This window comes from Ambystoma mexicanum, chromosome 11 (assembly GCF_040938575.1).
Source record: "Ambystoma mexicanum isolate Mex_15411 chromosome 11, UKY_AmexF1_1, whole genome shotgun sequence".
Lineage (NCBI taxonomy): Eukaryota > Metazoa > Chordata > Amphibia > Caudata > Ambystomatidae > Ambystoma > Ambystoma mexicanum.
The window spans coordinates 978,805,307-978,832,833 of NC_090934.1; the positions used below are offsets into that span (position 1 = coordinate 978,805,307).

At 49.1% G+C, this 27,527-nt stretch overlaps 1 protein-coding gene across 1 annotated transcript in view; it reads right to left on the minus strand.

Annotated features, from left to right (window-relative positions):
- TRPM5 (transient receptor potential cation channel subfamily M member 5) overlaps positions 1–26,924 on the minus strand; it is a 473,179-nt gene extending 446,255 nt beyond the window's left edge. Inside the window, exons 1-2 of the mRNA XM_069625407.1 lie at positions 26,774–26,924; positions 19,161–19,341 (exon numbers count right to left, since the gene is read on the minus strand). Coding sequence (XP_069481508.1) covers positions 19,161–19,341; positions 26,774–26,800 — 208 coding nt within the window. The 5' untranslated portion in view covers positions 26,801–26,924. The remainder of the gene's footprint in view (positions 1–19,160; positions 19,342–26,773) is intronic.
- Positions 26,925–27,527: the final 603 nt, after the last annotated feature.

Here is a 27,527-nt window from a genome sequence, read left to right on the forward strand (position 1 = left end):
GTTCTTCGAATGGATTGCGTCCTCCAACGTATTCCTCATCTATGACAGACTCCCACAGCAGTATCTATGAGTGGAGGAGGGAAAGAATTTAGACATACCCAATTAAATGGCAGAGTAAAGCACATCCTTACCAAATGCAACATCCTGAGCATGGGAAGTATCCAGGGAATAATGCTTAACATGCGTGTGTATGGAAGACCATGTTGCAGCATCACAGATGTTCTTTACCAGTAACCCCCTCTGTAGGGCTGTTGATGTAGTGATGCCTCTGGTGGAATGAGCCTGCCAGCCCTCAGGAGGGTCCTTGCCAGTCAACCTGTAGCATTCAGAAATAGTGAGGATGATCCACCTAGACAAGGTCTGCTTAGAAACAGACTGGCCTAATCGGTGTCCAGTATACCCCACAAAGAGCTGGTCGTCCACTCTGACTCTGGCCAATCTAGAAAGATAAACGCTCAAAGCTCTCCTAGGATCCAACCTATGGAGACACTCTTCGTCCTTACCAGGATGAGGAGGAGGGTACAAGGCAGGTAGCACCACCTTCTGACTTAAATGAAATTCTGACACTTCCTTAGGTAGGAAGGACGGACGGACGTACTCTCAATACAACCCTGTCCTTATGGAACAAAGTAGGGGGTGGCTTAGAAGAAAGTGCCTGCAACTCTCTCAGTCCTCTAGCAGAGGTAACTGCAACCAAGAAAACAGTCTTAAATGTCAACAATCGCAACGGACAAGAGTGCAAAGTTTCAAACGCTGCATCCATAAGAAACTTTAAGACCAAATTAAGGTCCCAGACCGGCACCTAAAAAGGCGATGGCGGGAGCCCTTTTAGAAATGGAGTGATCAGTGTAATCTTAAAATAAGAGCATTCCTCTGACAGGCGCTTAAAGATAGAAAGCGCTGAAAGGTAATCTTTAATGGTTCCCACTTGAAGACCCCTGTGGGCCAAAGAAAGCAAGAATGAGAGAACCTCTGGAATTGAGCAATGAAAAGGATCAACATTCTTCCCCCTGCAGCAGTCGCAAAACTTTTGCCAACGGCAATGGTACAGGGACTTTGTTGCTGGCTGCCGGGCCGAAAGCAACACCTCCATCACATCATCAGGGAGGTCCCAATCCTTATATCTCAACCTTTCAGAAACCATGTGTGCAGGTTGAGAGCCTTGACCTCTGGATGGAGAACCTGACCTTCCTCTCGCGAGAGAAGATCCTCTCTTTGGGGAAATCGTATTGGAGGAGAGATGTACATGTCTAGAAGGTACGCGTACCACACTCTCCTGGCCCAATCCGGGGCAATGAGGATCATGCGGGTCCCGAACCGCCATAACCTCCTGAGAACTTGAGGAATGACGGGGAATCGGAGGAAATGCGTACAGTAGCGGGAGCAACCAATCCACGATGAACACGTCTCCTAGAGCTCCTCTCGGAGGAAATTCCCTCAAGCAGTACCTTTCACACTTCTGGTTGGCACAAGTCACGAACAGGTCCACCTGCGGGGTTCTCTAAAGGGCAAAGATCTCTTGAAGGACTTCCTGAGCTAGGGCCCACTTATGGGAGTCTGTGCTCTGCCTGCTCAGAGCATCCACCGCCATGTTCTCCTCTCTGGCTAGGTGAACTGCCTCTAGGGAGATTCCCTCTCGAATTGGCCAGAACCAAAGAAGCATTGCCTCCCTGCATAGAGGTAGTGACCCTACACCCCCTGTCTTGTTGAGGTAATGCATGGCCACTCTGTTGTTCGTCATTAGCAGTACATTCTTCCCCCGCACAGACGGCAGGAAAGACTTCAGTGCTAGCCTGATTGCTCTCTGCTCCAAAAGATTGATGTGTAGTTTGGACTCCGATGGAGACCAACGACCGCTGATGGTCAGATTGTTGGCATGAGCTCCCCACCCTGTGAGACAAGCGTCCATCACTACCGTTACATCCAGCCACGGTTGCCAAAAAGGTTGCCCTTTCATGAGATTGCCCTCCCTGCCACACCACAGAAGATCCTGTGAGACCTTGACTGGAACATGAAGGAGATCCATCAGCTGGCCCGAGAACTTGGACCATTGAGTCCAGAGAGCCCACTGAAGGGAATCGCATTCTCAGTCGGGCCTCTGGCACCAGAAAAATGCCGAAGGCCACAAAGCCGAGCAACTTTAAGAATTCGAAAGCTGTAACAGTCTGGGCCTGTTGAAATCTGGTGACCATCTGTAGAATGTGTTGAGCCCTCAGCTTTGGTGGCAAGCACATCCCCTAGGACATGTCCAACACAGCCCCAATGTACTGCAGATATTGGGAAGGTGTCATGTGCGACTTCTTGAAATTGAGGGAGAAGCCCAGCCTGTGAAGGAAGTGGCAGGTGACGCTGAGATGATCCAAGGCTTGTTCTGGAGAACGCGCCCAGATCAGCCAATCGTCCAGGTAGGGGTAGACGTGAATCCCCCCTCTCCTGAGATGCGCGGCCACCACTACCATGAGCTTGGTGAAGACCCTCGGGTGGAGGTCAGCCCGAATGGCAGGACTCAAAACTGATAGTGCAAGCAGCCAACTGCGAACCTCAGGTATTTTCTGTGCTTGCAATGGATCGGCACATAAAAATAAGCATCCTGCAGGTTTAATGACACCAACCAATCCTGAAGTTGAAGGGCCTGAAGGATCTGAGAAAGAGTGACCATCTTGAACGTCTCCCTCCTGAGGAACTTGTTCAAGTATTGTAAGTCCAAGATGGGTCTCAGTCCTCCGTCCTTTTTCGGAATCAAAAATTATGGGGAATACCAACCCTTGTTCCTGATTCTATAGCGCCTTTCTCTAGCAGGGTCAAAATCTCCTGCACAAGGAGTGGATCCGGACCCCTCAAAGAGCGCTCCCCCGGTGGATGTCGTGAGGCTGTCGTAGAAAAGGAAGGCAGTAGCCGTGGGCTTTTGTTTCCAGAGCCCACGCATGTGAAGTAATGGCTTGCCATTATTCTAGATGCTGAGACAGCCTACCCCCTACCGGCGAACCATGAGTCAATGCCTCAGAGCGGTTTTGAAGCGGCTGGGGCAGCGCCTGATGGCAAAGAGGCTGCTGCTTCAGCGGTTTTGGCACCTCTACCTCATCCACCACAAGGAAATTTACGTTGGCCCCTTTGACTGGCCATTATTCTCCCCTTTCCAAATGAGGAGTAGTACGAAATGAACCCCCCTTCCATTGCTGTTCCCTGGGACAAAAAGGCTGAGGTTGTCGAACAGCTGCACCCAAATATTTGGCAGCTGCTTTGGAGATCTGCAACTTCTCAAGGCTTTTGTCAGCATTGCTGCCAAACAGATGAGACCCGTCAAAGGGCATTTTGAGAAGACGAGCTTGCACATCAGATGCAAACCCGGATTTCCGCAACCACGCAAACCTGCGCATCACAGTGCTCATAGCCATGGACCTGCTGACACTATCCGCAGTGTCCAACCCAGACTGGAGGGATTCACACATGGCATCCTTGCCACCCTTCACAATAGTTAGAAAGTCAACCCTTTCTTCCCCTTCAGGAATATGCTCAGCTGCTAAAGAGATGCAATTGCACAGAATGTGCGAAAACATTGCTAAGACACAGGTGGAGTTGGCCGATTTCAACGCCATGCTCCCAGAAGAAAATACCTTGCGTGCCTATCCATCCATGCGGTTATTGTCCCTATCAGGAGGGATGGTAGGGTATGCTGCCTGCTTTGAGGTGGCCGTAGCCGCCTGAACCACCAAACTCTCCTACGTGGGGTGTGTGGACAGGTAGCCAGGGTCGCTATTGGATGGGCGGTATTTCTTCATTAACGACTTGTTCACTGCCAAAATAGTCTTCGGGGTGTTCCAAGTAGCAGCTGCCCTCTTTTGCAATGCCACATGAAATGGCAACACCGGGTCCATGCGGTTATTGTCCCTATCAGGAGGGATGGTAGGGTATGCTGCCTGCTTTGAGGTGGCCGTAGCCGCCTGAACCACCAAACTCTCCTACGTGGGGTGTGTGGACAGGTAGCCAGGGTCGCTATTGGATGGGCGGTATTTCTTCATTAACGACTTGTTCACTGCCAAAATAGTCTTCGGGGTGTTCCAAGTAGCAGCTGCCCTCTTTTGCAATGCCACATGAAATGGCAACACCGGGTCAGTGGACAGACCCTGGTCCAAAATATCTGTAAGATCATCTTGATCAAACTGCACCGGAGGCCTGGCCCAGCCCAGGTACTCCACAACTCTCAACATTAGTCTCTGATAACAGGAGTCGGCATGTTTCACCGGTTCCGGCTTGCCGAACTCCATCTCAAGGGAAGTGTCAAGGCCACTGGCATCATGCAAGGACTGACACAGATCTTCCATCCGACTCTCTTCACAAATGAGACATTCCGGAACACCCGGAGTCCCATATGGAAGACCAAAAGGACCAACATCCTCATTAGACCTTTCTTCAACTTCATAAATGTCCTGGAGGGACTTAAAAAAGTCCTTCCTTGGGAATGGAGTAAACCTCTTATTGGTTACAGTCTTCACAGACTTAGAAGTAGCCTTCCTCGGAGGGTCCACAGTCACAGGGACCTCCACCGAAAATTCGGCCCAAATGGCATCGAGGGCATTAATGGCTCTGACAGTGTTGATGGGCCTGATCGGGGGCAAAGACCGACAGGCGCACCCGACGGGCATGGCGCCGATGGCGTCGACACCTTCAAGGGGTTTGAAGATTTTGCAGGTTTCGATGGAGACGAAGATCGCAACCTGGACCTGGCATATCTCTGGTGATCACCCGATGCCTTGTCCGAACGGGGCCTCGACGGCTCCTGATGTTTATCACGCCGTCCATCCGGGCCCAAAGGCGCACAAGTATCCTGCCGAGACCTTTCCCTGCTGGCTTTGTCAGAAGGAACGGACTGAAATAACTTCAACATCTGCACCCAGAAAGCATCCCATTCCTCCGGGGTCGAGGATTTGGTGGGGCAGGACACCTTTTTCAGGGAGCTGTTGTCCGACGAGGACGAGGAAGGCGAACAGTGACATCGCTTCCTGGACCGCCTCGACGAAGAGGACAAGCGGCGCGAACCACTGCGGGACCTGGAGTGCTTGGACTTCTTCCGAAGAGGAGAGTACCCTCTCGACTCATCGGTCGAAAGACCAGTCGACTTAGATGTACAGGGTTTGGACACCCTGCCTACCTTCAATTTCCCCCTACGGTCCCGCAAGGCCTTGGCAGTCAACGACCGCCACTTCAAAACTGTCATCCGTAGCGTGGCCCTCACTCAGGCACCACAAACAAATGCGATGCAGATCCGTTATCGACATCGTGGAGCCGCAGTCCCGACATTTCTTGAAGCCAGACCGCAGGTTCGTCGAGGTAGAAGAAGAAGACATAATTCAGTAATGTAACAGTAACCACGAGGCAGAAAAAATGGAACTGAGGCTACGGGCGCCGTGCGTGCTACTTATAACATCCGATGATGTCACCCTCAATGGAGGCCTTTGAGGGACATCGACCCAACACCATTGATGCAGGGCACCCTCTGCCGAAAAAAATTGCGAAGCAGCACAGCTTTGGACATTACATGTCATAGATGAGGAATACGTAGGAGGACACAATGCATTGGAATATTTTTTTCAGCAGTTAATGCATGCCCGTGCAGTGCATGTGCTTAACCATCTATAAAAATGAATTAATGTACAGTTTGGAATCGTCAGTGGGCTATGATTCCGAAATTGTGCATCCTTTATGATATATAACCCATGAGCGTGAATTGCCCCAACAGCGTCCTTGGGCATGTTCTGTGGTACAGCGGTCTATTTTTGTACAGTTCTTTTGACTGCAAGATGCGGGGCAAACCTCCTGCACTCTCATTTCCCCCAAAACCAACCCTCTTCCCCAACAACCCCCACCTATCCCTGCCCTCATATTTCCTTACCCAAACACCTCCTCTGCATATTGCGTTAAATAGATTTGTACAAAACCATCAGGAAAGAATCGTTGCAATGAAAAAAATTGTGGTAAAGAGACTGGATAACACATTCAGCTTGTACTCAGGTAATTCTTTTCCTGATTTACAGACATGCTCCGGTATAGTATCTGTGGTAACAGGGACAAAACACAGCTGACATTCCATAAGCCTGAATAATTAGCTGAAGGTGAGCTACAAAGTCTAATGCCCAAAGGAAACAACAATTCAGAGGGTGTTCCCCCACAGCAAAGCCCTCCAACAGAACATGCCTCGATGAAATAGCTGACCTATAAGTGTCCACAGTGTGGTAAGAGACCAAAACAACCAAACATAACAGAGCACAAATACCTCAGTGTTACCCCTTGTAGCAAACCTTTGATAAAGTATGCATTTAGTTGAAATCTTATTATTCTCTTTCTTTGTTTACAGACAATTCAGAGAAAGTTAGTCGCAAAGTAATGCAGAAGTATGGAAATTACAAACATTATATACTTCCCCCTAACTGGTTCCAGACTTCTTGTTTATGGCGGCATCTATACTGGACACAACGACGCAATGTTTAAACAGTTTCATTCTGAGCCACATCGTCTACATATACAAAGATCACTTGGATTGTCTGAAAGCTAACATCTTTCCATAAAGTCAGCAACATATATCTAAACTGCATTTCAAATATACAAATGTACAACCATTATACATCTTTCTTTGCCTTAGAGGATTTTGTTTTCAAAATCCTGAAGAACGTTTTTACTTGACTCAAATTACAAAAGGCCTACTCCTCCAGCCATGCCCAAGAGCTCAATGTTAGTAAAGGTTATCAACTGTGATGACAGCTCTGAAGAACCAAAAACCATGGATAGAGCATCCAGGTACAATATTGACTAGACACAGTAAAGGCAAGTGATTATGTGAGTACTGTGTAATCCCATAAAGACTGGCAGAACCTCTCAAGAGGCATCACGCACTTAGATGGACTACAGTTTAACCTCACAAACTGGATGAACTGCAACTGTGTTCTTTTATTTTATTTTTGTCTTTTGTAAAATGTGACGTTACTTTCCACCTGCTTCATTGTGTATTGAGGGTACTTTTACAGTGAGGAAGGGTTGACAGAGAGAGGGTCAGACCATCAATTACTGTGAAACAAATGGTCCACAGGTTCCGACATAAAGCATACGCTCAAGTTAATCCTTCTGATGAAATCTTTTTGGATGGTTGGTTTTGTGTTGTGTCTTTGGAAGTCCTCATAACATTATGGATTGATTAATGCTTGGGCCACATTTGACTTGACGGTGAAAGTCGGTCATAAGAGCTTTTGGCCGAATATAATGGTGGAGGCGTCCTGATGTCCCGGGGCGAAAGAAGTGGAAACAGATGATCTATTGCCAACACTGCCTGCGGATGTGCTGCGCTCCAGTAGCTCATCAGCGGGTTTGCCCTTATCTAAAGGTAAAATATGATATCCCCTTGGCATAAACCCACTGGTCATAAACTCATCTTTCTTTTAGGCAAAACAGCCACCAATATATTGTATTTTAAGTTCTGTGCGAAGTGGTACTTGAAAAAATTCAAGACTGAAGTAGATCAGAACCCACAATTAATATGTTTGCTTTAGCTTTCCTCTGAGATGCATTTAGATATCTACTAGAACAAGGAGCTGAGATTTACACTTACAATGATCTACTAAATAATTTGAAGGTTTGACTTGTACAAATGCATTAATAGAATCCCAGAATCTCATTTTACATCCGTGTGTGCTCAAGGATACTTCATTCATTATTGACCATTAGCAATATATAGGGGAGCAGGGCCCACAGGGGCCACATTGGTAATAGTTGATGACAGAGGCGTAGCCAGAATTGTCTAACAAGTGGGGCCTGAAGTTAATGTAGTTGGGCCCACCGCAGTGACATTAACATCTGTAAATCCCTGCACAACCAGACCGAAACACGTGTCTGGGGTTTCTGTTGGTACTCTTGTTCAGAGGAGAATTGCCTAGCATTTCGGTGCCTCGCTGTCCCAGGGCAGGACAAAGACTGATATGTTTGGGATATTTCTTCTCTGTGAAAGAAAGTGAGCTAAAGACTCTGGGTAAGTCTCTCGTAACCAGGACTAATGTCTGGCAGAGGGACTCCCAGGACTCCCCTTGTTAATTTGCTTATTTAAGTAACTTTGGGTCTAACCCTAAGTTACTAGGGGAATCCAGACGTGGACCCCTTGCTCACTATTCTTAGAGACACACAGATCCACCCTAGTGATGAGGTCCAACCAGACCGAAACACGTGTCTGGGGCAGAGACGTTTTTATGTGAGGGCAAAAGGGGCACTTGCCCAGGGCCACGAACTTGGAGGGGGGCCCACAAGGCTGCCTGATCTAAAGAAGTAACATTCCTTTGTTCACCAGACGTAAATAGCACACATCAGGATATTGTATTGCATGGTGCTGAGGCTCTAAACCTATTGCCTTCAATAGCCACATTTGAAATGCAAATTGGTAAATAAGTGCCACAATGGTTCAGAAGTTAGCTCAGCGTGTTAGCACTCATTGCAGAGATGTGTTCCTATGCAAGATTAGAATAGAACATTGGTCTTGCAGCAGAACGGGTGCTATTATCAGCAATGTACCTGCACCAGATGGGGGGTTGCTATAAAAACAAACGTGTCATCCTTATCTAAATTTATCAAAGTATCTAAATTTGGAATCAAAGCATTCCTGCTTGTATCCTGGCTTTGCCAGCAGACAATACAGTGATCCTGGTCAAATCCTCTAATATCTCGTACATTATTGTACTGTCTTTTGTGAAGTTTGCCTCCTCGCATGCTGGTGGCATCGTTTAGCCCATTACTTGATCTTTCTTCTTATTTAGGCCATTTGAGTGGAAGGGGTGGTAGACAGAAGAGAGCAGACCAGATGGTGCTGGACTCGGGCAAGCATATTTTAAAGTCTGCTAGTTTGACACAAAAGAACACTTTTCATTTTTGGTAAAAGGTTTTTCTGCACGTTTATAAATGACAATTTCACAAGCCATTTTTTTGGAACTATGTAAAGCTTTACAATACAAAAGACCAACCCGGATTAAATCACACCGATTGGTATGCTGGTACTTGGATACTTCTCTTGATGATGGAGAGAATGAAGTTAGAATCATTCTATGTTATACCCTTCTATAATAGTTTTTAAGAATTGTCGTGTTTGGTAATGTGATTGGTGTACTTTCCATGTCAGTTTTATAAAAATGAGATTATTTTAGTTCATGTTAAGAACTGGTTAACGGAAGTGTTCAAATGCAGAAATTGCAGAGTTGGCACACATCCCAGATTCACCCCTTAACCAGTGTGTGTAATGCTGGGCATCTAACTTAATCTTGTATTGCCTAGCCTCTCGAAATTGCCAGTCCCTGAATCTTTCAAAATTGTCAGCCCTTCAGAGAGATTTCCTTCTCAGGGTATGATCTTCAAACAGCCTCACTCATGGTTTCACTGGCTATAGTGTTGCTTCCACTATAATAGTGAGCATTGATATACTGCACACCACAGGCACTTTATTCTTTTGATCTCTAATGGCAACACTGTTTGAAAACCATGCCCCATTTATAATCTGTCTGGATACAGACACTTTCCTGGTAGTTTCTAATCTGCATCCACTATCCATGCTAGGGTATGTGTAGCTTTCTCCTTCCTTCCAATTGGTGTCCTCTATCCATGCTTGAGCACGTTTGCGTTCTGTGAGGCAGCAAATATGAGTTCTGTCTATTCTGGGTTACATGCACCTTTTGCATACAGTCCTGCATTAATACTACATGCTGCATACCTTCCTGGATTCTATTGATAAAAGGTCTCCTGTATCTATGCTAGAACAGAAGTAACCTCTTCGTAGACGTATAATGTTGGCCTTCAAATGGTACTTGTTTATCATTCAGATTAGAGCAATAATGTAGAGGGTAAGGGGACTTACATGGAGTAAACATCCTTATTTTTAATGTTGTGAGGCAGCATATCAACCTATGGGTTGTGATTGCGTCACGGGGGAGGGGGGCGGCAGATATTCTTGATCACTTAATTCGTATGGTTTGGTAGAGGGGGGCTGCAAAGATGTCCGTGCCCAGGGCCCCAAACTTGCTTAAGATGGCCCTGGACTGGGGATGCTGTTGGTACTCTTGTTCAGAGGAGAATTGCCTAGCATTTCGGTGCTGGACTGCCCCAGGGCAGGACAAAGACTGACATCTTTGGGATATTTCTTCTCTGTGAAAGATAGTGAGCTAAAGACTCTGTGTAAGTCTCTTGTAACCAGGAGTAATGTCTGGAAGAGGGACTCCAAGGACCCCCCTTGTTAATGTGCTCCTGGGTGGGCATTTACAGATTTTGGGTGGGCCTTGCCTGCTCAGACTCTACCCTGTCTAGGCCTCTGGTTGATGAGCTAATTAAGGTGTTCCGGGGAGCAGTCGGTTTCAGGGTATCGGGTAATAATATCCCCATATATATGGTCGCCGTAAATAATATCGCCGGCATAATGTCGTGGCGACATTATTTGGGTGACCATATATATGGGGACAGGGGCAAAAAAAAAAATATTTGAAAAGAAAAAGTAAAAGTTTGGGGGTTGCGGGGGTGTCCCCTGCATGTTTCATGCAATAATGTCGCCACAAAAAACGGCCATTTTTCGGCGATATTTTTGCATGCCGAGATTTTTGTGGCGACATTATTACATGGAACCGGTTTCAGGACATTTATAATAATTCAAGGCAACTAGCAAATCTCTCCATGCTCTGCAGTAATAATACAGTTTAATATATAACTTTCCTAGTCACTCATAATCTCATGTGAAGATTGAGGAGTCAAAGGGACTTTTTAACAATCTTGCAGTCACACATTATTAAATGTATCCGGCACCCTAACAATCACTATATCAAACCCATCCTTCATATCACCCTTCTTGCCCAATTATAAACTAATTAAACAATGACGAAAATGATTATTAATACACAGAGGGTTCTTAAACCTTCTTTCCAGACCTCCAGCAATTGACTCCATATTGTAGGATTAGGCCTCAAGGGGGAAAATGCACATTTTGGTAAAGAGTAGCTGTACATTGTTTTGAGTTTGGGGGTAATTCCTGAAAATGCAAATGGAATTAGTGTTACTGTAGTGATGGTAGGCAGTGTAATTCTGCATTTCTTGGAGTCCATGGAGATTCTGGCAGAATTACCACTGGTGGTAATTCCCCTGGGGATAATTCCTCCAATTTTGCCAATGTTTTGGTGGTCAGGCAGCAGATTTATCCCCAGCCTTTTTCTAGAGGAAAATCCTCCATCTCACTACCAAAGCTGTAGTTCGGCGGTGCAGTAATGCTCTTGTAACGGATTTACTGCCCCATTACTGCTGTTTTTACCACACTGCCGTACTCGTAATGACCCCCTTATCATTGATTGAAGGGCAGGCGACAACCTTTTTATCATGAAATGTACTATTAATGATATGCCTGCTACGGTAGTCATCTGACATATCAACAATTACAACACCACATTTTAGCTCAACGACTAGATTAATTGATAAATTATGCCATGTCTTCTGGAAATAAAGATTTACTTAAATGTACACTGTTTGCATCCACAGTATTTAAGAGATCAGACCCCTGAGGGTCCATTCCCATTCAGAGTTTTGTAATGCATTTCATGTAGAATGTGTGCTCTTCAGGCTGTTACCCATGGGGGTTAATTGGCAAGGGCTCAGGACATATCAGTGCCCATTTTAAGGATTTTATTTTATTCTATTCTGCTTCATCTTTTCAAACTAGTGAAAGCCCCCTTTCCTTGGATTATTAAAATAACACTTAAACAGATACAGGTAGACTGTCTTCCTTTCAAGCTTCCCAAATGACACACATCACTTCCAGGTCAGATAAATGATTCAGTGCAGGATTGCACATTCAGATGCCAAATTTCTGTCTCGGCCATTGCTGAGCAAGCTCCTGTAAAACCCTGCCAAAGTAGTCCTCACTTCACTGCCCTGCGGTGCCCGCCGGCTCTCGGTGATCAGTGGAGAGCTGCTTGTCGAGTGGGAAAACTATGGCAGTAGACATGTTACGCAGCCCTGCAAGTTACCACCAAATATGACCTAATCAAAGAGCAGGTCAAGATTCTAACACTTCACAGCTCTTGGATCCTGTGAGGGACTCAGGTTTAGTGGTGAGAAAGTGAATCTATCCCGTTCCTCACGATCCTTTCGGGAGGTCAGTTGTAGGAATCAAATGGCGTTTTTCCTTATAAGGTTTGTTCAAGTGCCACTGACATGACAGCTAAATCTCGCAACAGACCCTAAAGTCTGAAGTCACTAAGCCCATTTTCAGCTCCTCCAGCTCCTCCTTGAGAGAATGCTAAGATTGTCATTAAAAGGATTTTGAGACCCTTACTTGCGCTAAACAGGCCACCACTTTAGACAGTTAAGACATCCCCTTATTCCAATTATAAAATCTACCACACTGGTCATATCTTTTTTCTGGTACGACGTTCATTCATGGACAGTGATTTTTTTGATGGGTTTCTTGCCGACATTTATTTTTTGAAACAACTCATAAAAATATATAATGGGTTGTCGGTAAGGGTTTGTGAGGGGTTGGGGGTCGTAAATAGTGTAAAATTAATGAGGGAGAGGGGTTGCGGGGAAACCCCCAAAAATAAAAATAAAAATATTCTAATGAGTTTTTTCAGAAATGTTTTTGGGGCAAAAACCCCATCGAAAAACACTGTTGATGAGTGAACACAGAATCCTTTTTTTCTGCATACCTGTAGCAAAACTGCACTGAGTGTGCAGCTGTTTTAATGTGAGTGGCTGAGAACGAAGGCCGAGGAAACGTTTGCAGATACAGTCTGCTTTTTATTTCATCTGGACTTCCCGGATGCGTCATCCCCGACACAGCAGTTATGTGCTGGGGAAGCCGACCGTGCAGTGGACGGGCGCAGCGGGTACACCTGCTGCGCACCAAAGGCACACTTAAGGCAAGCCTGTCTGTGCCCGCCCGGGCCTTCACAGGGCCATGGATGCAAACACTGCAAAATGGAGTGCTAAGCAGCTCATATCTTGATAACGTCCTTTTAGAGGGCGAAATACAGCGCTACAGCCGCAAAGCTCTGCTCAGCCTGGGCACAGGCACTACCAGACTGACGTGGGGGACAGAGAACCCGCATTATGAGGTGGCTGAAGTACCTGATCGAGTAAACCTGATGCTGAGAGCATAGAGGTCAGGAGGGAGCAAACCTCTTCTGCCCTTAGGGGGTACTTATTAACGCTAGGTTTGCAGTTGCCCACAGAGGACATTTTTGCACTCCTTAATGATCTGTACCCAGATTTATTTTGTATTTCGGAAACCTGGTTCGCGCCCTCCTCGGAACCAGATAGGGTGCAATTGCTACCTCTCCAGGCTATGCTATTCTTCACTAGGATAGAACCCCCCCCCACGGATTCGCCTTGGTTTAAGAGGCTGCTTGAACCTGTAGCGGCAGACGTAAAACAAGTGTTGAATCAGTTGGAAATCAGCCTAACAAAACTTGATAAACATTATTCAAAGAAAATAAAATGTTGGCATGCTACCATTTGCCTGCACATCTGCAAAGGAAATGAGAGAGCATTGAGGAGTATGCCCCTGCAGTAGGCAAAGTGGCCCTTAAGTGCATATTTGGCCATTGCCAGGAAGAGCACATGCATGACCAACTCATGATTGATGTCCAGGCATAACTTTCCATCAGACTGGTCCCAAAACATCCAACCAAGTACTATAAATAAGTGATGAGGTAAAAACGATGGAAGCTAATACATTTGCTGGATAAGCAGAGGCGTAGACAGGGTAGGGCCTGAGCGGGCAAGGCCCAACCAAAATGTGTAAATGCCCACTCAGCAGGACTGAGTCAGCTTTTACAGATGTTAATGTCACTGCGCTGGGACCAACTACCTTGGCTTTAGGCCCCACTTGTTAGAAAATCGTGGCTACGCCTCTGTGGATGAGTAGCCTCATGGGCACCACAGATGTTCATGGACAAGATAGGCTGTTTGATAGGGTTTGTTCAAAGTGTCAGTGTGAAGGATGGCACTCTGTCAAGAGTGGCACAGGGCACCCAGGTAGGTTTTGGGTGGCTGTGCTGATGTAAGGTGACAGATAAGCACACACAGCAGGAAGCTTAACAAGAAAGAAGAATAGGCAACAGTAGCTGTGAACAAAAAGGGGCAGGGAATACAAAGGTACAAACAAACTGCATTCCCTCTTGGGGTGTATGCAGAAATGGGAAAGAGTGTTCCACGGACCTTTGGAAACTCCAGCCTTCTGCACAGATTGCTATTACAGGGGCCCACTCTGTATGCTCATGGCTGGGAACAGCAGCAGTGGGTGTCTTTATCTGAACCCTAAGGCATGAACAAGGTAACAGTACTTCACAAGACTGAAGCCTGCACGGGTCCAGCAGGAACCAAACAATGACACGAAGTACAACACTGAAAACGCGACAAGGGAAGGGGCAGAGGTTACCTGCCGGAAACCAACAGTCAAGCTCTGTACAAAGGATTTAAATAAGACTAGTGGAGACAAGAACAGAAATATCCAGGGAAAAGGAAGTCAAAGAGAGCAAGGTTCAGAACAGAATCCGGAAGAAAGGAAAGGCAGAAACCTAGTATCTAACTGTAGGGAATGGTGACCGGAAACTGGACACGGAATAGTAGAACAGTAACTCAGGGCTGGAAAGACAAGAGAAAGCTAGCAGAAGGAAATTAAGGAAACAGTATAACTGAAAAGGATAGCCTAAGGGGAGGACAGACGACTCAAGGAAGAGAAGGACAGGGATCAAGAACAGCGGGTTGCAAACAAGGAAGAGAGCAAGGGAGCAGCAGCCAGGAAACAGGGGGGCTGCAAACAAGGACGTAGGGCTGCAGCAACAGATGGCACAAAGTGCAGGCAAACTGTTGTGGACTGCAGAGGACTGTAGTAGGCTGTAGACAGAGAGCCCAGAGGAGCAGGGCAGCAAGGAGCGAGCCCAGAGGAGCAGGGCAGTGAGGCAGGGAGCCCAGAGGACCAGGGCTGAAGGCAGAGGAGTGTGGCAGGCTGCAAGGCAGGGAGCCCAGAGGACCAGGGCTGAAGGCAGAGGAGTGTGGCAGGCTGCAAGGCAGGGAGCCCAGAGGACCAGGGCTGAAGGCAGAAGAGTGTAACAGGCTGCAAGGCAGGGAGCCCAGAGGAGCAGGGCAGCAAGGAGCGAGCCCAGAGGAGCAGGGCACCGAGGCAGGGAGCCCAGAGGACCAGGGCTGAAGGCAGAGGAGTGTAGCAGGCTGCAAGGCAGGGAGCCCAGAGGACCAGGGCTGAAGGCAGAGGAGTGTAGCAGGCTGCAAGGCAGGGAGCCCAGAGGAGCCGGAAAAGGGCACTAGATCAGAAGCAGGATAATATGGCAACAGGAACAGCATCCAAATCGTGGCTCAAGGCACAAAGGGGTTGGGAGAACTCTTGATGCAAGAGACTGTGCTCCTGCAGGCAGCTGCTTAAATACAGCCCTGCCCTGTACTGTGGCAGGCTAATAGGCAGCACCTGGAGCAACACACCTGAAGGTAATCTGCCTCCTCCCTCTCTGGTCCTCAGAAGGTGGAAGCAGCACTGAACGCTTGGGTTTCTGGGGATTGTGGTTCCAATACTGATGAATGGGAATAGCCAGGAAATGATAACTGTAGCAAGGTGCATTATGGTATATGTAGTTAGCTGAATTAAATAAGAAAGTACCAAAGTCGTGCAAATGGAAATTAAGGACCAAAGTGTGAATAGGGGTTGTTCAAAGAGTATTATGAAGATAAATGAGTTCCAAATAGTCCATGATAGTTGCCAATGTGTGCGCCAGTGGCACAGGCATGGCAGTCAGGCTAAGAATGGATGCATCACTGCCAGTATCCAGGGCTAGGCGAGTTCTGATGGCACTGAGAGGTGAACCTGAAGCAGAACTGAGGAGACTGGAAGAGGAGGGATTTATTGAAGCAATGGATGATTTGGAGTGGGTCAGCCCCGTAGCAGTAGACAGAAAACCAATGATACGATGCGTCTGTGCATTGACCTCTGAGAGTTGAATCGAAATATAGTAGCAGAGATATTCCTATTGTCAAAAATTGTAGAATTACTCATGGACATTACAGGAGAGAACAGTCTCTCTGTTGGACATGAAATTGGCCCACCATCAAGTGAGAATACACCCCGACTCCACGTATTCATCTGCGTTCATTGCACTGTTTGGCCTGTTTGGTTGCAAGAGAATGCCATTCGGTCTAGTGTCGGCTGCAGGTGTTTTACAAATAATCATGTAAAAGTTGCTGTTGTTAAGGAAGGGTGTTAGGTAATGTCAAGATGATCTGCTTGTTTGGGGTGTGAATGAAGAAGAACATGATGAGAGGCTGAGAAGAGTGCTTAACATCTTGCGAGGAGCAGCTCTCATGATTGCCCTGAAGAAATGTAAGTTTAGACAATCCAGTGTAGAGTATTTGGATCATGAGCTACCACCAGGTGGCATCAGACCTAAATGTGTGGCAAAGTCAATGCAGAAGAAGTAAAAACATACATCCTGGATGCAAATGCTGAATGTCAGCACAGCAAGTGGGGCAGAATATGTGCCAATGAGGTCAGCAACACAGAACAGAACTGTCTTCATGTTTAATCTCTATAGAATTGTATTTCAAGGTTGTGAAGAATATTTTAAACAAAATAAAATACTGAAATTGACACTGGGCTGTTTAGGAGAAGTGTTGGTGCATCTACATCAGCTGCAGTGTGGGAGTGTGGGGGTGCGAGTTCAGAGAAGGATAGCGTTGATGAATGCTGCATACCTCCAGCTAGAATGAACACTGGCACATCTTCTGCAGATGGCTTGATAGAGACACCATGAATCAATTTGAAGGAGAAGATGACTTACATCAGCATTCTGGCCCTACTTTGTCTTCCTCTGGATGGGTCCAAGAGAGGAGACATTGTAGAGGAGCAGTGACCAGAACACTGATAGACACAGAGCCACATCTACAGAGGTGGGACTTCAGCCTGACCTCAAAATGGTCACCGCCCATTTGGAGGCTTGGCAGTCTGCAAAGAACACAAGGAAGGTTACCAACCACTCAGAGGAGATGATAAAAAACATCCCTTAGATGATCCCATACCAAGCGTGGTTAGAGAACTAGGATCAGCCAGCAACACAAAAGAAGGAGGAAGAAACCTCACCAAGTGTGGCACTTGGAAGCCACTGGAAGAGGCAGAGCATGAAAGAGCAAAAGAGCAGTAGAGACCCAGGCAATATGAGATGACTGAAAGTTACGAAAGCAGTGAGAATGCGGAGGGCCCTGAAGGAGTTCAGAGGTGAGCAACCTGTAGATTCTGACACAGTTGAGGGTGCTGAGAATTCTGGAAGGCCTGAGAAAGGTAAAAGAGCTGAGAGAGCTTTGCAAGCTGGGAAAGCTGAGAGAGCTGAAAGCTTGTAGAGAGCTTAGAGGTCGGCAGTAATACTTGCAACATGATTCCTTGCCCAGGATTGCATCCCAACAGGATGGTGTGAGCATCTGGTGGTGAAATAAGCACAATGGGTTGGGCACTGTATCCCAGAGTGTGAGCTTGGCACTATATCCCGGGAGCTGAATCTGACTGGGTCACACACTCTACACTTGAGGGTGGACTGGGCACTGCATCCCTTGGAGCTGAAGAAAGTGAACTGGGACACTATGTCCCTGAGAATGAGCTCACCACTATATCCTTGTAAGTGTGCAGGGTACTATATCCCTGCGAGTGCTAAGAAGCGGGATGGGTGTTATATCCCTGACAATATGGAGACTTCACAAGAATGGGGTTCAGTGCTATATCCCTGACAGGCTCTTGGAATGACAAGAAGTTGGCTGGCCGCCGCGATGTATCACCGAGACTGCGTTTTGAGTGTAAAGAAACGGGCTGGATGCTATAGTCCTCAAACTGTGCTTTCAAGAAGCAAGCAGATGGCTATAACCCAGAGACTGTGTTAGAACAGAGCAGTAGAAGGAGACCAGTTCCCCTACTATGTATGGCTTCACTGATGCACTACAGTGTATTCCTTCACTACTCCTTTGCTATGTTTTTTTTTTATTACAAAAGAGCACTCTTTTCGTTCATAGAGAACCCCCTAGACCCGATAGGTGTTAATCCCAATACAAATAATGACAATTAGCACCCTGGCGGGGGGAGCCAGCCAATCAGGTGGCTAGGAACGTGGCTTGAATCGTGGGTGCTAGTAAACGTTCCATCCCACCTGACGGCCGGCTCCCCCGCCGCCATCTTTCCCCCACCTTCCGTTCGCTTTATTTTCTCCCCTTTTCCCACCCCCGCTTACCTGTTTGATGTGGCAGCACAGACCGCCGCTGCAGCTGCTTCCCCGCTTCTCTGGCCGCCATGGAAAGGGAAGAGGGGCTCCGAAGATCCCCGCTCTCTCTTTCTATGGTGAACATCTAGGAAAAGGAACGGGACCCTTGCGCGTCCCATTCAATTAATGAAATCTTTTTTTTTAGCACCCGATGTTACTGCTTTGTTAACCCAGGGTGCTAATGACGTTAAGCACCCGTTCCAGGGGCTGGAACGGGTGATAACGTCCCGGGTCCCTCGTTAAAAGTCCACGCTTCACCTGGGCTTTTAACTTGGCCTGGCGGGCTGCCGGGCTGTTAACACTCGTTCCAGCACCTGCAACAGGTGCTTAATGGCACATAGTAAAATCTGCTTGAACCATATGTCACTTTTTGTGTGCTATGTTGGTCACCACAGAAGGTATAATGAGCATCACTTGTGTGATCCTTAACATACACATACACAGACACACACACGCACACACCCACACACAGCTTAAATATTACTGTGTCATCCAGTGCAGAATACTTCTGAAACACAACTCGTGGCAGGGTACCCTATAGTTTATGTAGGTTTATGCTATTGCGTTTGTGTTGCTCCTTAACATTTCTTTCGTTTTGTGCAGTTCCAGCCCAAGAGTTTGTTTAAATAAATATTTTTTTACAATTCTCAAGAAGTGTTAAAAAACGATTTGTCGAAAGATACGTGCAGTTTTCAAGCAGGCAGAGATACGTTATATCATCATACAAGTAAGGTGAGGTTCCACCCTAACATTCACATACACATTTGAGAATGTGATTAATAGCTTGAAATATGCGGAAACAAGTAGCAATCGATTTAGAGGCAACAAATAGTCTTACTTAGAAGTTCAACAAACCTGTGCTTTGCGCTGCTTTCACCAGCCCCTTCCTCATGATGTCCCTGAGCCATGGCTTCATCTGAAAATGCTCGTCCCCACCAACCAGGGAGACAACTAGGTTTGGAGCAGGCAAGTTCCATTCATTCATCATGACATTGAACAAGACTTCCGGGTTGATGGCCGGTGGCACTTTAACAAACTAGATTGAATATCAAAGAGACAGAATGTCACAACAATGTTCACAGATTGGTTTCTGCACACCAGCATACAAAGATTACAAATTCACAAACGTCAGCAACATTCAAAAGATAATGAGCAGTTCATCATTTTAAAGTTTTGAGGAACAACACATGGGGGCAGATTCTCAAAAAATTGCGCAGACTTAAAGAGAGAGAAAAGGCGCTCGCTTCATTTGCGCTATTTTGAGAAATGCTCAGGTGATCTTATTCAAAAAGGTGAACAGAGCTTTTCTGGAGGGCCTAGACTGTAGCGGAAAGATGCGCTTTCTGCCCCTTGAATTCATTAGTATGACGGCTCCCAGCATCCAAGTGGTTGCTGGGAGCGCATCTCAATGAGAAGGGCCATTAAAGGGCCCGTCTCGGTAAAAAGGAAGAAAACAAACGGTGGCAGGTACACAAAAAATAGCACAAATGAAAGTAGCGCAGAAAATGGCCTGGTTTCATCTGCGCACTTTCTGAAATGCTCAGGTCGCCTTATTCGCAAAGGTGACGTGCACATTTCAGGAGGGGCTGGACAGTGGTGCAAAGCACATTGAGGGACAACTTGTATGTAACATTGACACTTTTTAAAAGTGACTTTTAGCATAAATAAGAAGCACGCACTTAGTATTCTAATTGAATGATGTTTGCCATTACAACCCCTCAAAGATGGTGTCCATTGGGGCTTTTTATGTAAACACTTGGACAGGACAGATTTCTGCACGTATTGTCGCGGGCACGTACGCACACGTACCGTCGCGGACACGTACGAACGCCTGCATCCAAATGAGTTAAACAGCAAACGCGATCAGCTCGTGTGCAGCTGCATTCTCTGACCGAGACATTCTGTGTGTGTCACGTCACGCGCCAGGGAAATTGAATTACTTGCAAGTACGGTCCTGGCTAGCTTTCAGGGATCACGACGCGCATCCGCAGTGTTGTAAAGCGGGACACCCTCGGAGCAGTGCTTAATTTGTGGGGGTGTTTGCCAGGGTAGTGTGGCGTTGCCCCGTAAGGGCTGCGCACGCGGCGGCGTGACGTTGCACGTCGCCGCGTGCGGCTTAAATAAACGGGGCGTTCCCGGAACCGCAGAGCGACCGGGGAGCCCGAACCTAACGGACGTGTGAGTCTGAGCTCTGTTGGGTTTGGGGGCTCACGGGCATGCCAGGGGGGCCAAGGACAGACCCCCAACAGTGGCGACGAAGGTGGGATGCCCGGGCCCGGCGGTGAAAGGCGTCCGGAATTTTTCTGAAACGATCGGAACGTTCACGGACGTTTCGTTTCATGCCGTGGCTGCGGACGGCACACGCGGCTGGCGGCCATTTTGCAGACGAGGCCGCGGAACTTCTCGGAGCTCCGGTTCGGACCGAGAAGGTGATCCGGGTCTAATTTTTGGATCTTGTGGGTGCTGAGGACATGATCCACGCGCCCATGCCCATTTTGTGAATTTTCAGTTAATCTTGGGATTGTTACGTCGAGTGTTAGCCAGGACAAGGGCTAAGATGGCAGGGCCTGTTTAGCCTAGTCCATCCACGTGGCTCAATTTTTGGGACCTCCACACAGCAGTGCTTTGCTGCAAGGTGGCAACAAGGCACTTCCTCGCCCCCTTCATCATCAGGACACTCTTTTGATCCTCTTCATCATCACAAGGTGGTGGCTGTTTTCAGAGGTCTTCTGCATCTTTCAGCATCTACATCCTCCCGCATGGTGGTGGTGGGAATCTGAGTTGCGGCCTCAAGTCTGGTAGTGGGGTGCCTGTGCGCTCAGTCCCATGTCCGACAGTGACCAGGACGGTGACACCGCGGATCCTGGGGAGGAATCTCAGGACGAAGGTCAGGGGCCTGCACCACAGGCACCACTAGGGGCACAGCCTGTCGGCCCCATCATGGCTCAAGCTAGAGCCCAGGCGGCCCTGCAACCGATACCAGAATTCGATCCTACGGGCCCTCCATCCAGTTTGGGGCCCCGATGGAGGAGGTGGGTGGCCCGCCTGGACATGTACTTCAGGGCTGCTCGAGTGGATGATGATGACAGCATGGTAGCCACCATGCTGTATTCGGCGGGAGCGGCGGTTCAGGAGATCTTCGAGTCGCTGACTCCGGTGGACCAGTCCTATGGTGCGGCGAAAGCGGCCCTCCTTGCGCACTTCCTTCCACTTGCCAACGTGGACTTCGAGAGATTTGTGATGCTGTCGGCCAAGCAGAAGGATGATGAGACTTTGGACACGTTTTACGGCCGCCTACGCCGCCTCTCCCAAGGGTGCGCGTGGGGGGACGCGGAGGACATGATACGGACAATGCTGATCCAAGCATGCTCCTCCGGCAAACTGAGGAGACAGGTCCTCAGGGAGCCGGGAATCACTCTGCACCGTATACTAGAACTGGGTCGATGTCACGAAGTGGCTGAGGCACGGGCGAGCAAGATGGAAGCAGGCTCACGCTCGATCAAAGCCGAAGAGGTGTGCGCTGTGTGGCGGGGCGGCAGAGGAACGAGAAGGCCTGGCGGAGCCCCCCAAGACAGGGCAGGAAGGTCGGGGGAGTCATGCCAGAAATGTGGCTATGACCTCCCCCACTCCACAGAGTGCCCAGCCGCAGGAAGAACATGTGGCCGATGTGGCCTGCCGGATCACTTCGCGAGAGTGTGCAAGTCGGCGCTACCTGTCATGGTACCCAGAGGTCCTGCCCGAGTCTGGACTCCGCGTCAAACACGGCCATCCAACGTGGCCCAGGTGGATCAAGCGGAAGGGGAGGCTCAGGCAGAGGAGGCTGAAGCAGAGGAGGAAGAAAACATCTTCTTTGTCTCAAGCATGGGGGTCCTGAAAGGCAAAAGCAGGAGGCAGCCAAGATGCGTAGTGGAGGTGAACCGCTCGCCTGTCCCCGTGCTGGTGGACACCGGGGCATCGGTAAATGTCATGGCTAGGGGACATTATGACGCTCTTGACCCATTGCCGAACCTGGCTGCGCCAAGAGCTCGCATCTTCGCCTTCGGTGGACTCGAGCCCATACCGCTGGATGGAGCGTTCGTGGCGAAGGTGGAGCATGAAGGATCGAAGATCAGAGCCCGATTCTACGTCACCCCCATAAGCAACAACACCCTGCTAAGCTGCGCGGCTGCGGAGGCACTCGGGATAGTGAGTTTTGCGTACTCAGTATACCTGGAAGACATCAACGATCTACTGGACAAGTACGCAACCCTGTTCAATGGCATTGGGAGAATGACAGGTGATCCAGTCCGGCTTCACATTGACGACTCAGTACAACCTATCGCCCTGAAACACCGGAGAGTTCCTTTTCATCTGAGAGAGCAAGTCGATAAGGAACTGGACAACCTGGTGGCCTTGGACATCATCGAGAAGGTGGAAGGCCCAACACCATGGGTGTCCCCCATTGTCGTGGCCAGGAAACCAAAACAGCCGGACTCCGTTCGCATCTGCGTCGACATGAGGCTGCCCAACAAGGCCATAAAAAGGGAGCGGCACCTGACCCCGACCATCGATGACATAATTGCTGAGGTACAGGGGGCCAGATTCTTCTCCAAACTCGACCTCAGAGCAGGATACCATCAAGTTGTCCTCCATCCTGAGTCCCGGTACATAACGACATTCACCACCCACCGGGGACTCTACAGGTACAAGAGGTTGAGTTTTGGGGTTTCATCGGCTGCCGAAGTGTTTCAGAACATTATCCGGGGTGCACTTGCTGATCTTGAAGGGGTGCTCAACATCAGTGATGACATTTTGGTGTTTGCCAACACGGAGGTGGTCCACCTGAAGCGCCTGGCCAAGACCTTCGAGAGACTGCAGTCATTGGGCCTCACCCTCCATAGGGACAAATGCGAATTCCTGCGCCCATCAATAGAATTCTTTGGGTTCGTGTTCAAGGAGGGTGGGGTGTCACCCGACCCACGGAAGGTTCAGGACATTAAGAATGCACAGCCCCCGGAATCCGTGTCGGAAGTGAGAAGTTTTCTGGGCATGGTGACCTACTGTGGTCGGTTTATCCAAAACCTGGCCTCGAGGTCTGAGCCGCTCAGAGCTCTTACCAAGAAAGATACTGCCTGGCACTGGGGTCCGCTGGAACAGTCGGCGTTCGAGGACATCAAAGGCGCCCTAACAACGGAGGACACCATGGCGTTCTTCGACCCGGCGCTACCCTCGGAGATCGTGGTCGACGCCAGCCCGTTTGGCCTGGGGGCGGTCCTGACCCAGGTGGACCGTGAAGGAAACCTCCGGCCCGTTGCATACGCCAGCAAGGCGCTCTCGGAGACGGAGCAGCGGTACTCCCAGATCGAGAGGGAGGCCCTGGCGGTCTTGTGGGGATGCCGACATTTTCGCCTATATGTGCTGGGACGTCCGGTGACTGTGGTGACTGATCATAAACCCCTGCTCCCGATTCTGGCGGGCTCGTCATCTAAGCCCCCGGCCAGAATTGAAAGATGGATGCTCGCATTGCTTGAATACGGGGTCACGCTGGTATACCGGCCAGGGGCCAACAATGCAGCGGACTTCCTTTCCCGGCATCCCGGAGTGCGTGGGGGAGTGGCAGGAGACACCTGTGCAGAAGAAGCGGACGTCCATGTCCGGATGGTGGTGGAGGGAGCAACACCAAATGCACTGCCCCTGTCGGAGCTGGAGGCCGCGGCGGCCGAGGATGGGTGCTTCCAGATACTGAAGCAGTCGATGCAGAGCGGGTCCTGGAAGCTCGTTTTGGAAGCTCTCGCAGGGCGGACCCATGAGGCGAAGACCGCCCTTGAACAGCTATGGAAGGTGAAAGATGAGCTGTCCTTCTCTGAGTCGGGGCTCCTGCTCCGGAGGGATCGCATAGTGGTCCCCCACTCCAAAGTGGGCGAGGTGATCGCTTTGGCCCATCACGGACATCAGGGTGCTGCCAAGACGAAGGCGAGGCTGCGGATGAAGGTCTGGTTCCCGGAGCTAGAGAAAAGGGTCGATGACTTTGTGGCGGCCTGTGTATGGTGCCAGGCAGCCTCCCCGGTGCAGAGGGAACCGACTATCGAAGCAATGCCTCGGGGGACCAGGCCCTGGGAGGTCGTACATGTCGACTTTGGGTCCACGTCCGTGGGCACCCATTTTCTGGCCATAGTCGATGAGTACTCCCGGTACCCCGAGGTGGAGTTCGTGGAATCGGTGGCATTCGAGCATGTGGTGGTCGGCGTGGAAAAGATCTTTGCAACCCATGGGTTTCCCCTGACGCTGTCCTCGGACAATGGGTCGCCATTTCAAAGCGAACGCTTCTCAGAGTTCCTGGCCAGCTGTGGAGTTCAACATCGAAAGATATCCCCGCTGGGGCCGAGGGCCAACGGCGATGCAGAAAGGCTGATGCGAACACTAAACAAGACATTTCGGATTGCGCAAGGACAAGGCCAGCCCCTCCAACGGGCCTTGTATCAATTCCTGCGAGTGTATCGCACCACCCCCCATGCCTCCACTGGTGTCGCCCCGGCGGAAGTGCTGTTCCGGCGATGCCCCCGGGGTCTACTGCCGGAGGTACAGGAGAGAGAGCCTGGGGTTATCAACGACCAGCAGGTGGAGGCCGACCGACTGGCCAGGATCAGCCAAGAGAACGTGCGACGGGGCCTGCGGCCCCAGCGGCTGGAACCCGGGGACGAGGTACTCATCCGGAACCGCCATCCTCACGGGAAGTTGTCACTGCCTTATGAGCCGGCGCCCCTGGATGTGGTCGCTGTGAAGGGGTCAATGGTGACGGCCTCCGATGGGCGGACGGCTGTCACCCGCAACGTCAGCTTCTTCAAGAAGCTGGGGGACTCGAGAACTGAACCCCCTCTGGACCCTGGTGTCGCAGAGATCCCGGAAGAAGATGGCCCCCCTCTCGGTGCCCCGGTCTCTCCGCGTCGGGGGGCTACTGTTGAAGGACTGCCGGTGCCGGAGGTGAGCGGGAGGTACCCCCAGAGGACTGGGCGAGGGAAACCCGCTTACCTCAGTGAGTATGTGTTGGGACAGTTGGAGAGTCGTCCGGGGTGAGGGGGCTGACATTAAAAGAGGCCTGGGTCCAGGATGGGCAAGTTGTTTGCTGTGTGATATGTTGTGTTTAACTAATAAAGTAATTGTGTGTCCTCCCGAAAAAGGAGGAGTGTGGCGTTGCCCCGTAAGGGCTGCGCACGCGGCGGCGTGACGTTGCACGTCGCCGCGTGCGGCTTAAATAAACGGGGCGTTCCCGGAATCGCAGAGCGACCGGGGAGCCCGAACCTAACGGACGTGTGAGTCTGAGCTCTGTTGGGTTTGGGGGCTCACGGGCATGCCTGGGGGGCCAAGGACAGACCCCCAACAGGTAGCACTTATTTTTTTTGCCCGGCACTTACTGTCTCAGACTCACTTTAATTCTGAAGTGGTGATAGTGCATCCATCAACCACAATGAGCAGGTGTGAGCTGCAGTGTAACCCCAAATATGTCGAGACTGTGGGGAGCAACCATGGGGGGGGGGCAGTGCCCATCCGCTATGTCACAGGAGTGCTGGAAAATATTTGGGCCCCGGCACTTATTATTTTACAAATTAAGCACGGCACCCGTCCCCTTGCGCTGCAATGGAGTAGGCAGCGTGTGCCACCCTGCTATATAGCACGGAGCATCACAAACAGCATAAATGAAGGCAAGGCTAAGCTACATTTAAAATACATTGTTAAAGTTTGGTTGCTCACAAATAGGTTGCACGGACTCATTTATTGGATGAGAGTAGATCCTCATAGTAGATGTGAGAATACAGTAACCGAATTGGTACACGCTAAAACAGAGAGGCTTAGGAAACCACGCCATCTGGAGGAAAGGGGACAGGCCAAGGCTGGGGTGGAGGAAGAAAGCACAGCGTGGGATGTCAGGAGTGGGTGGAAGAGTGCATTTAAAAATGGTGGAAAATGCGGAGGAAACGGGTGGTCGTGTGGTGAAAGCAGGTCAAACAAAGAGGGAATTCACAGGGAAGTCAAGGGAGAATGAAAAGGCACGGCGCAAACAAGGAGTGGTAATAAAACATGGGGAGGGGTTCGAGTGAACCACGTAGAACTGTCATTGAGATATAGCCCTTTGAAAAATCAGTGCCATGGCCCTGAGGCTTCAGCTTGAAATCTTCTCTCCACGCCCAGTTCCCTTATCTGCATCCCTTATCTGCATACAGCACACTGTCTCCCATACACAACAAACACTATATAGGGCCTGAATCATGGAATTGCTTTATAATGGCGCAATCCCATAGGAAAACGTTCCATGAATCAGGTCCATAATTGGTTAGTTGGCAACAATCAGATGTAAAAAGGCTATGGTTGTATATTGCGCATACACACATGGCAACACTAATGTTTCAGAGCGATAACAATAATGATCGCTGAAACGAGTAACTGTATAAGGGCGAGACCTAAACTAGTTTTAATGCTAAACGTTTACGTACCTTGGCACATTTATTTCCAAAATTCATGAAGTCTATTTCTCCAGTAGTATAGCTGAAGTCTCTGTTGTTGGTCTGCCCTTTGTTCAAGTTGTTATAGGCTGTTGTAGCATCCTCTGTATCTGAAACGACATGCACGCTGGAACAGGCATCTTCAGCACTGTGACAAAAACACACATATTGTATTCATTGTGCCAAAATAAGTGTGAAAAATAAAGTTAATCAAGTAATTTAGAAAATATAGTTCTCCCACCACTTTTCAGTGGCATGCATGACTGAAAGCAAGTTTATCTAGCAATCGATTGTTGCACGGTACAATGGATAACACTGCATGCATCAATGGTTCCCATGCTTGGGTCCTGAAGAAGCAGCAGGGATTCCTCTGAGATTTAAGTGGGACTACATCTGGGTTCAGTGCATGAGGTACCTGCCCTCAGGGCACAATGCTCACGGTCTTTGCTGTGGCTGCCTGTGCTGTCTTTGTTTACTGTGGGCCTGATTTACAAAGCAGTTTCCAATGGGATTGCGCCATTTTAAATCTCTTTTGTGAATCGGGACCTGTGTCTCGTGTTGTTCTAAAAGTGTTCTGACGGGGCTGTAATGTTTGCTACGTGCAGACCCGTTTTTCTAGCGGTTGGCAAGCCGGATGACGGCCGGGGCACAGTTGGGGTTAAGGGGTGCAGCAGGCAGCCTGTTAATTTCCCTCCTGGCAGAGCAGGGAGCCGTCGCATTTAACATCCCTGAGCATAAATGGACA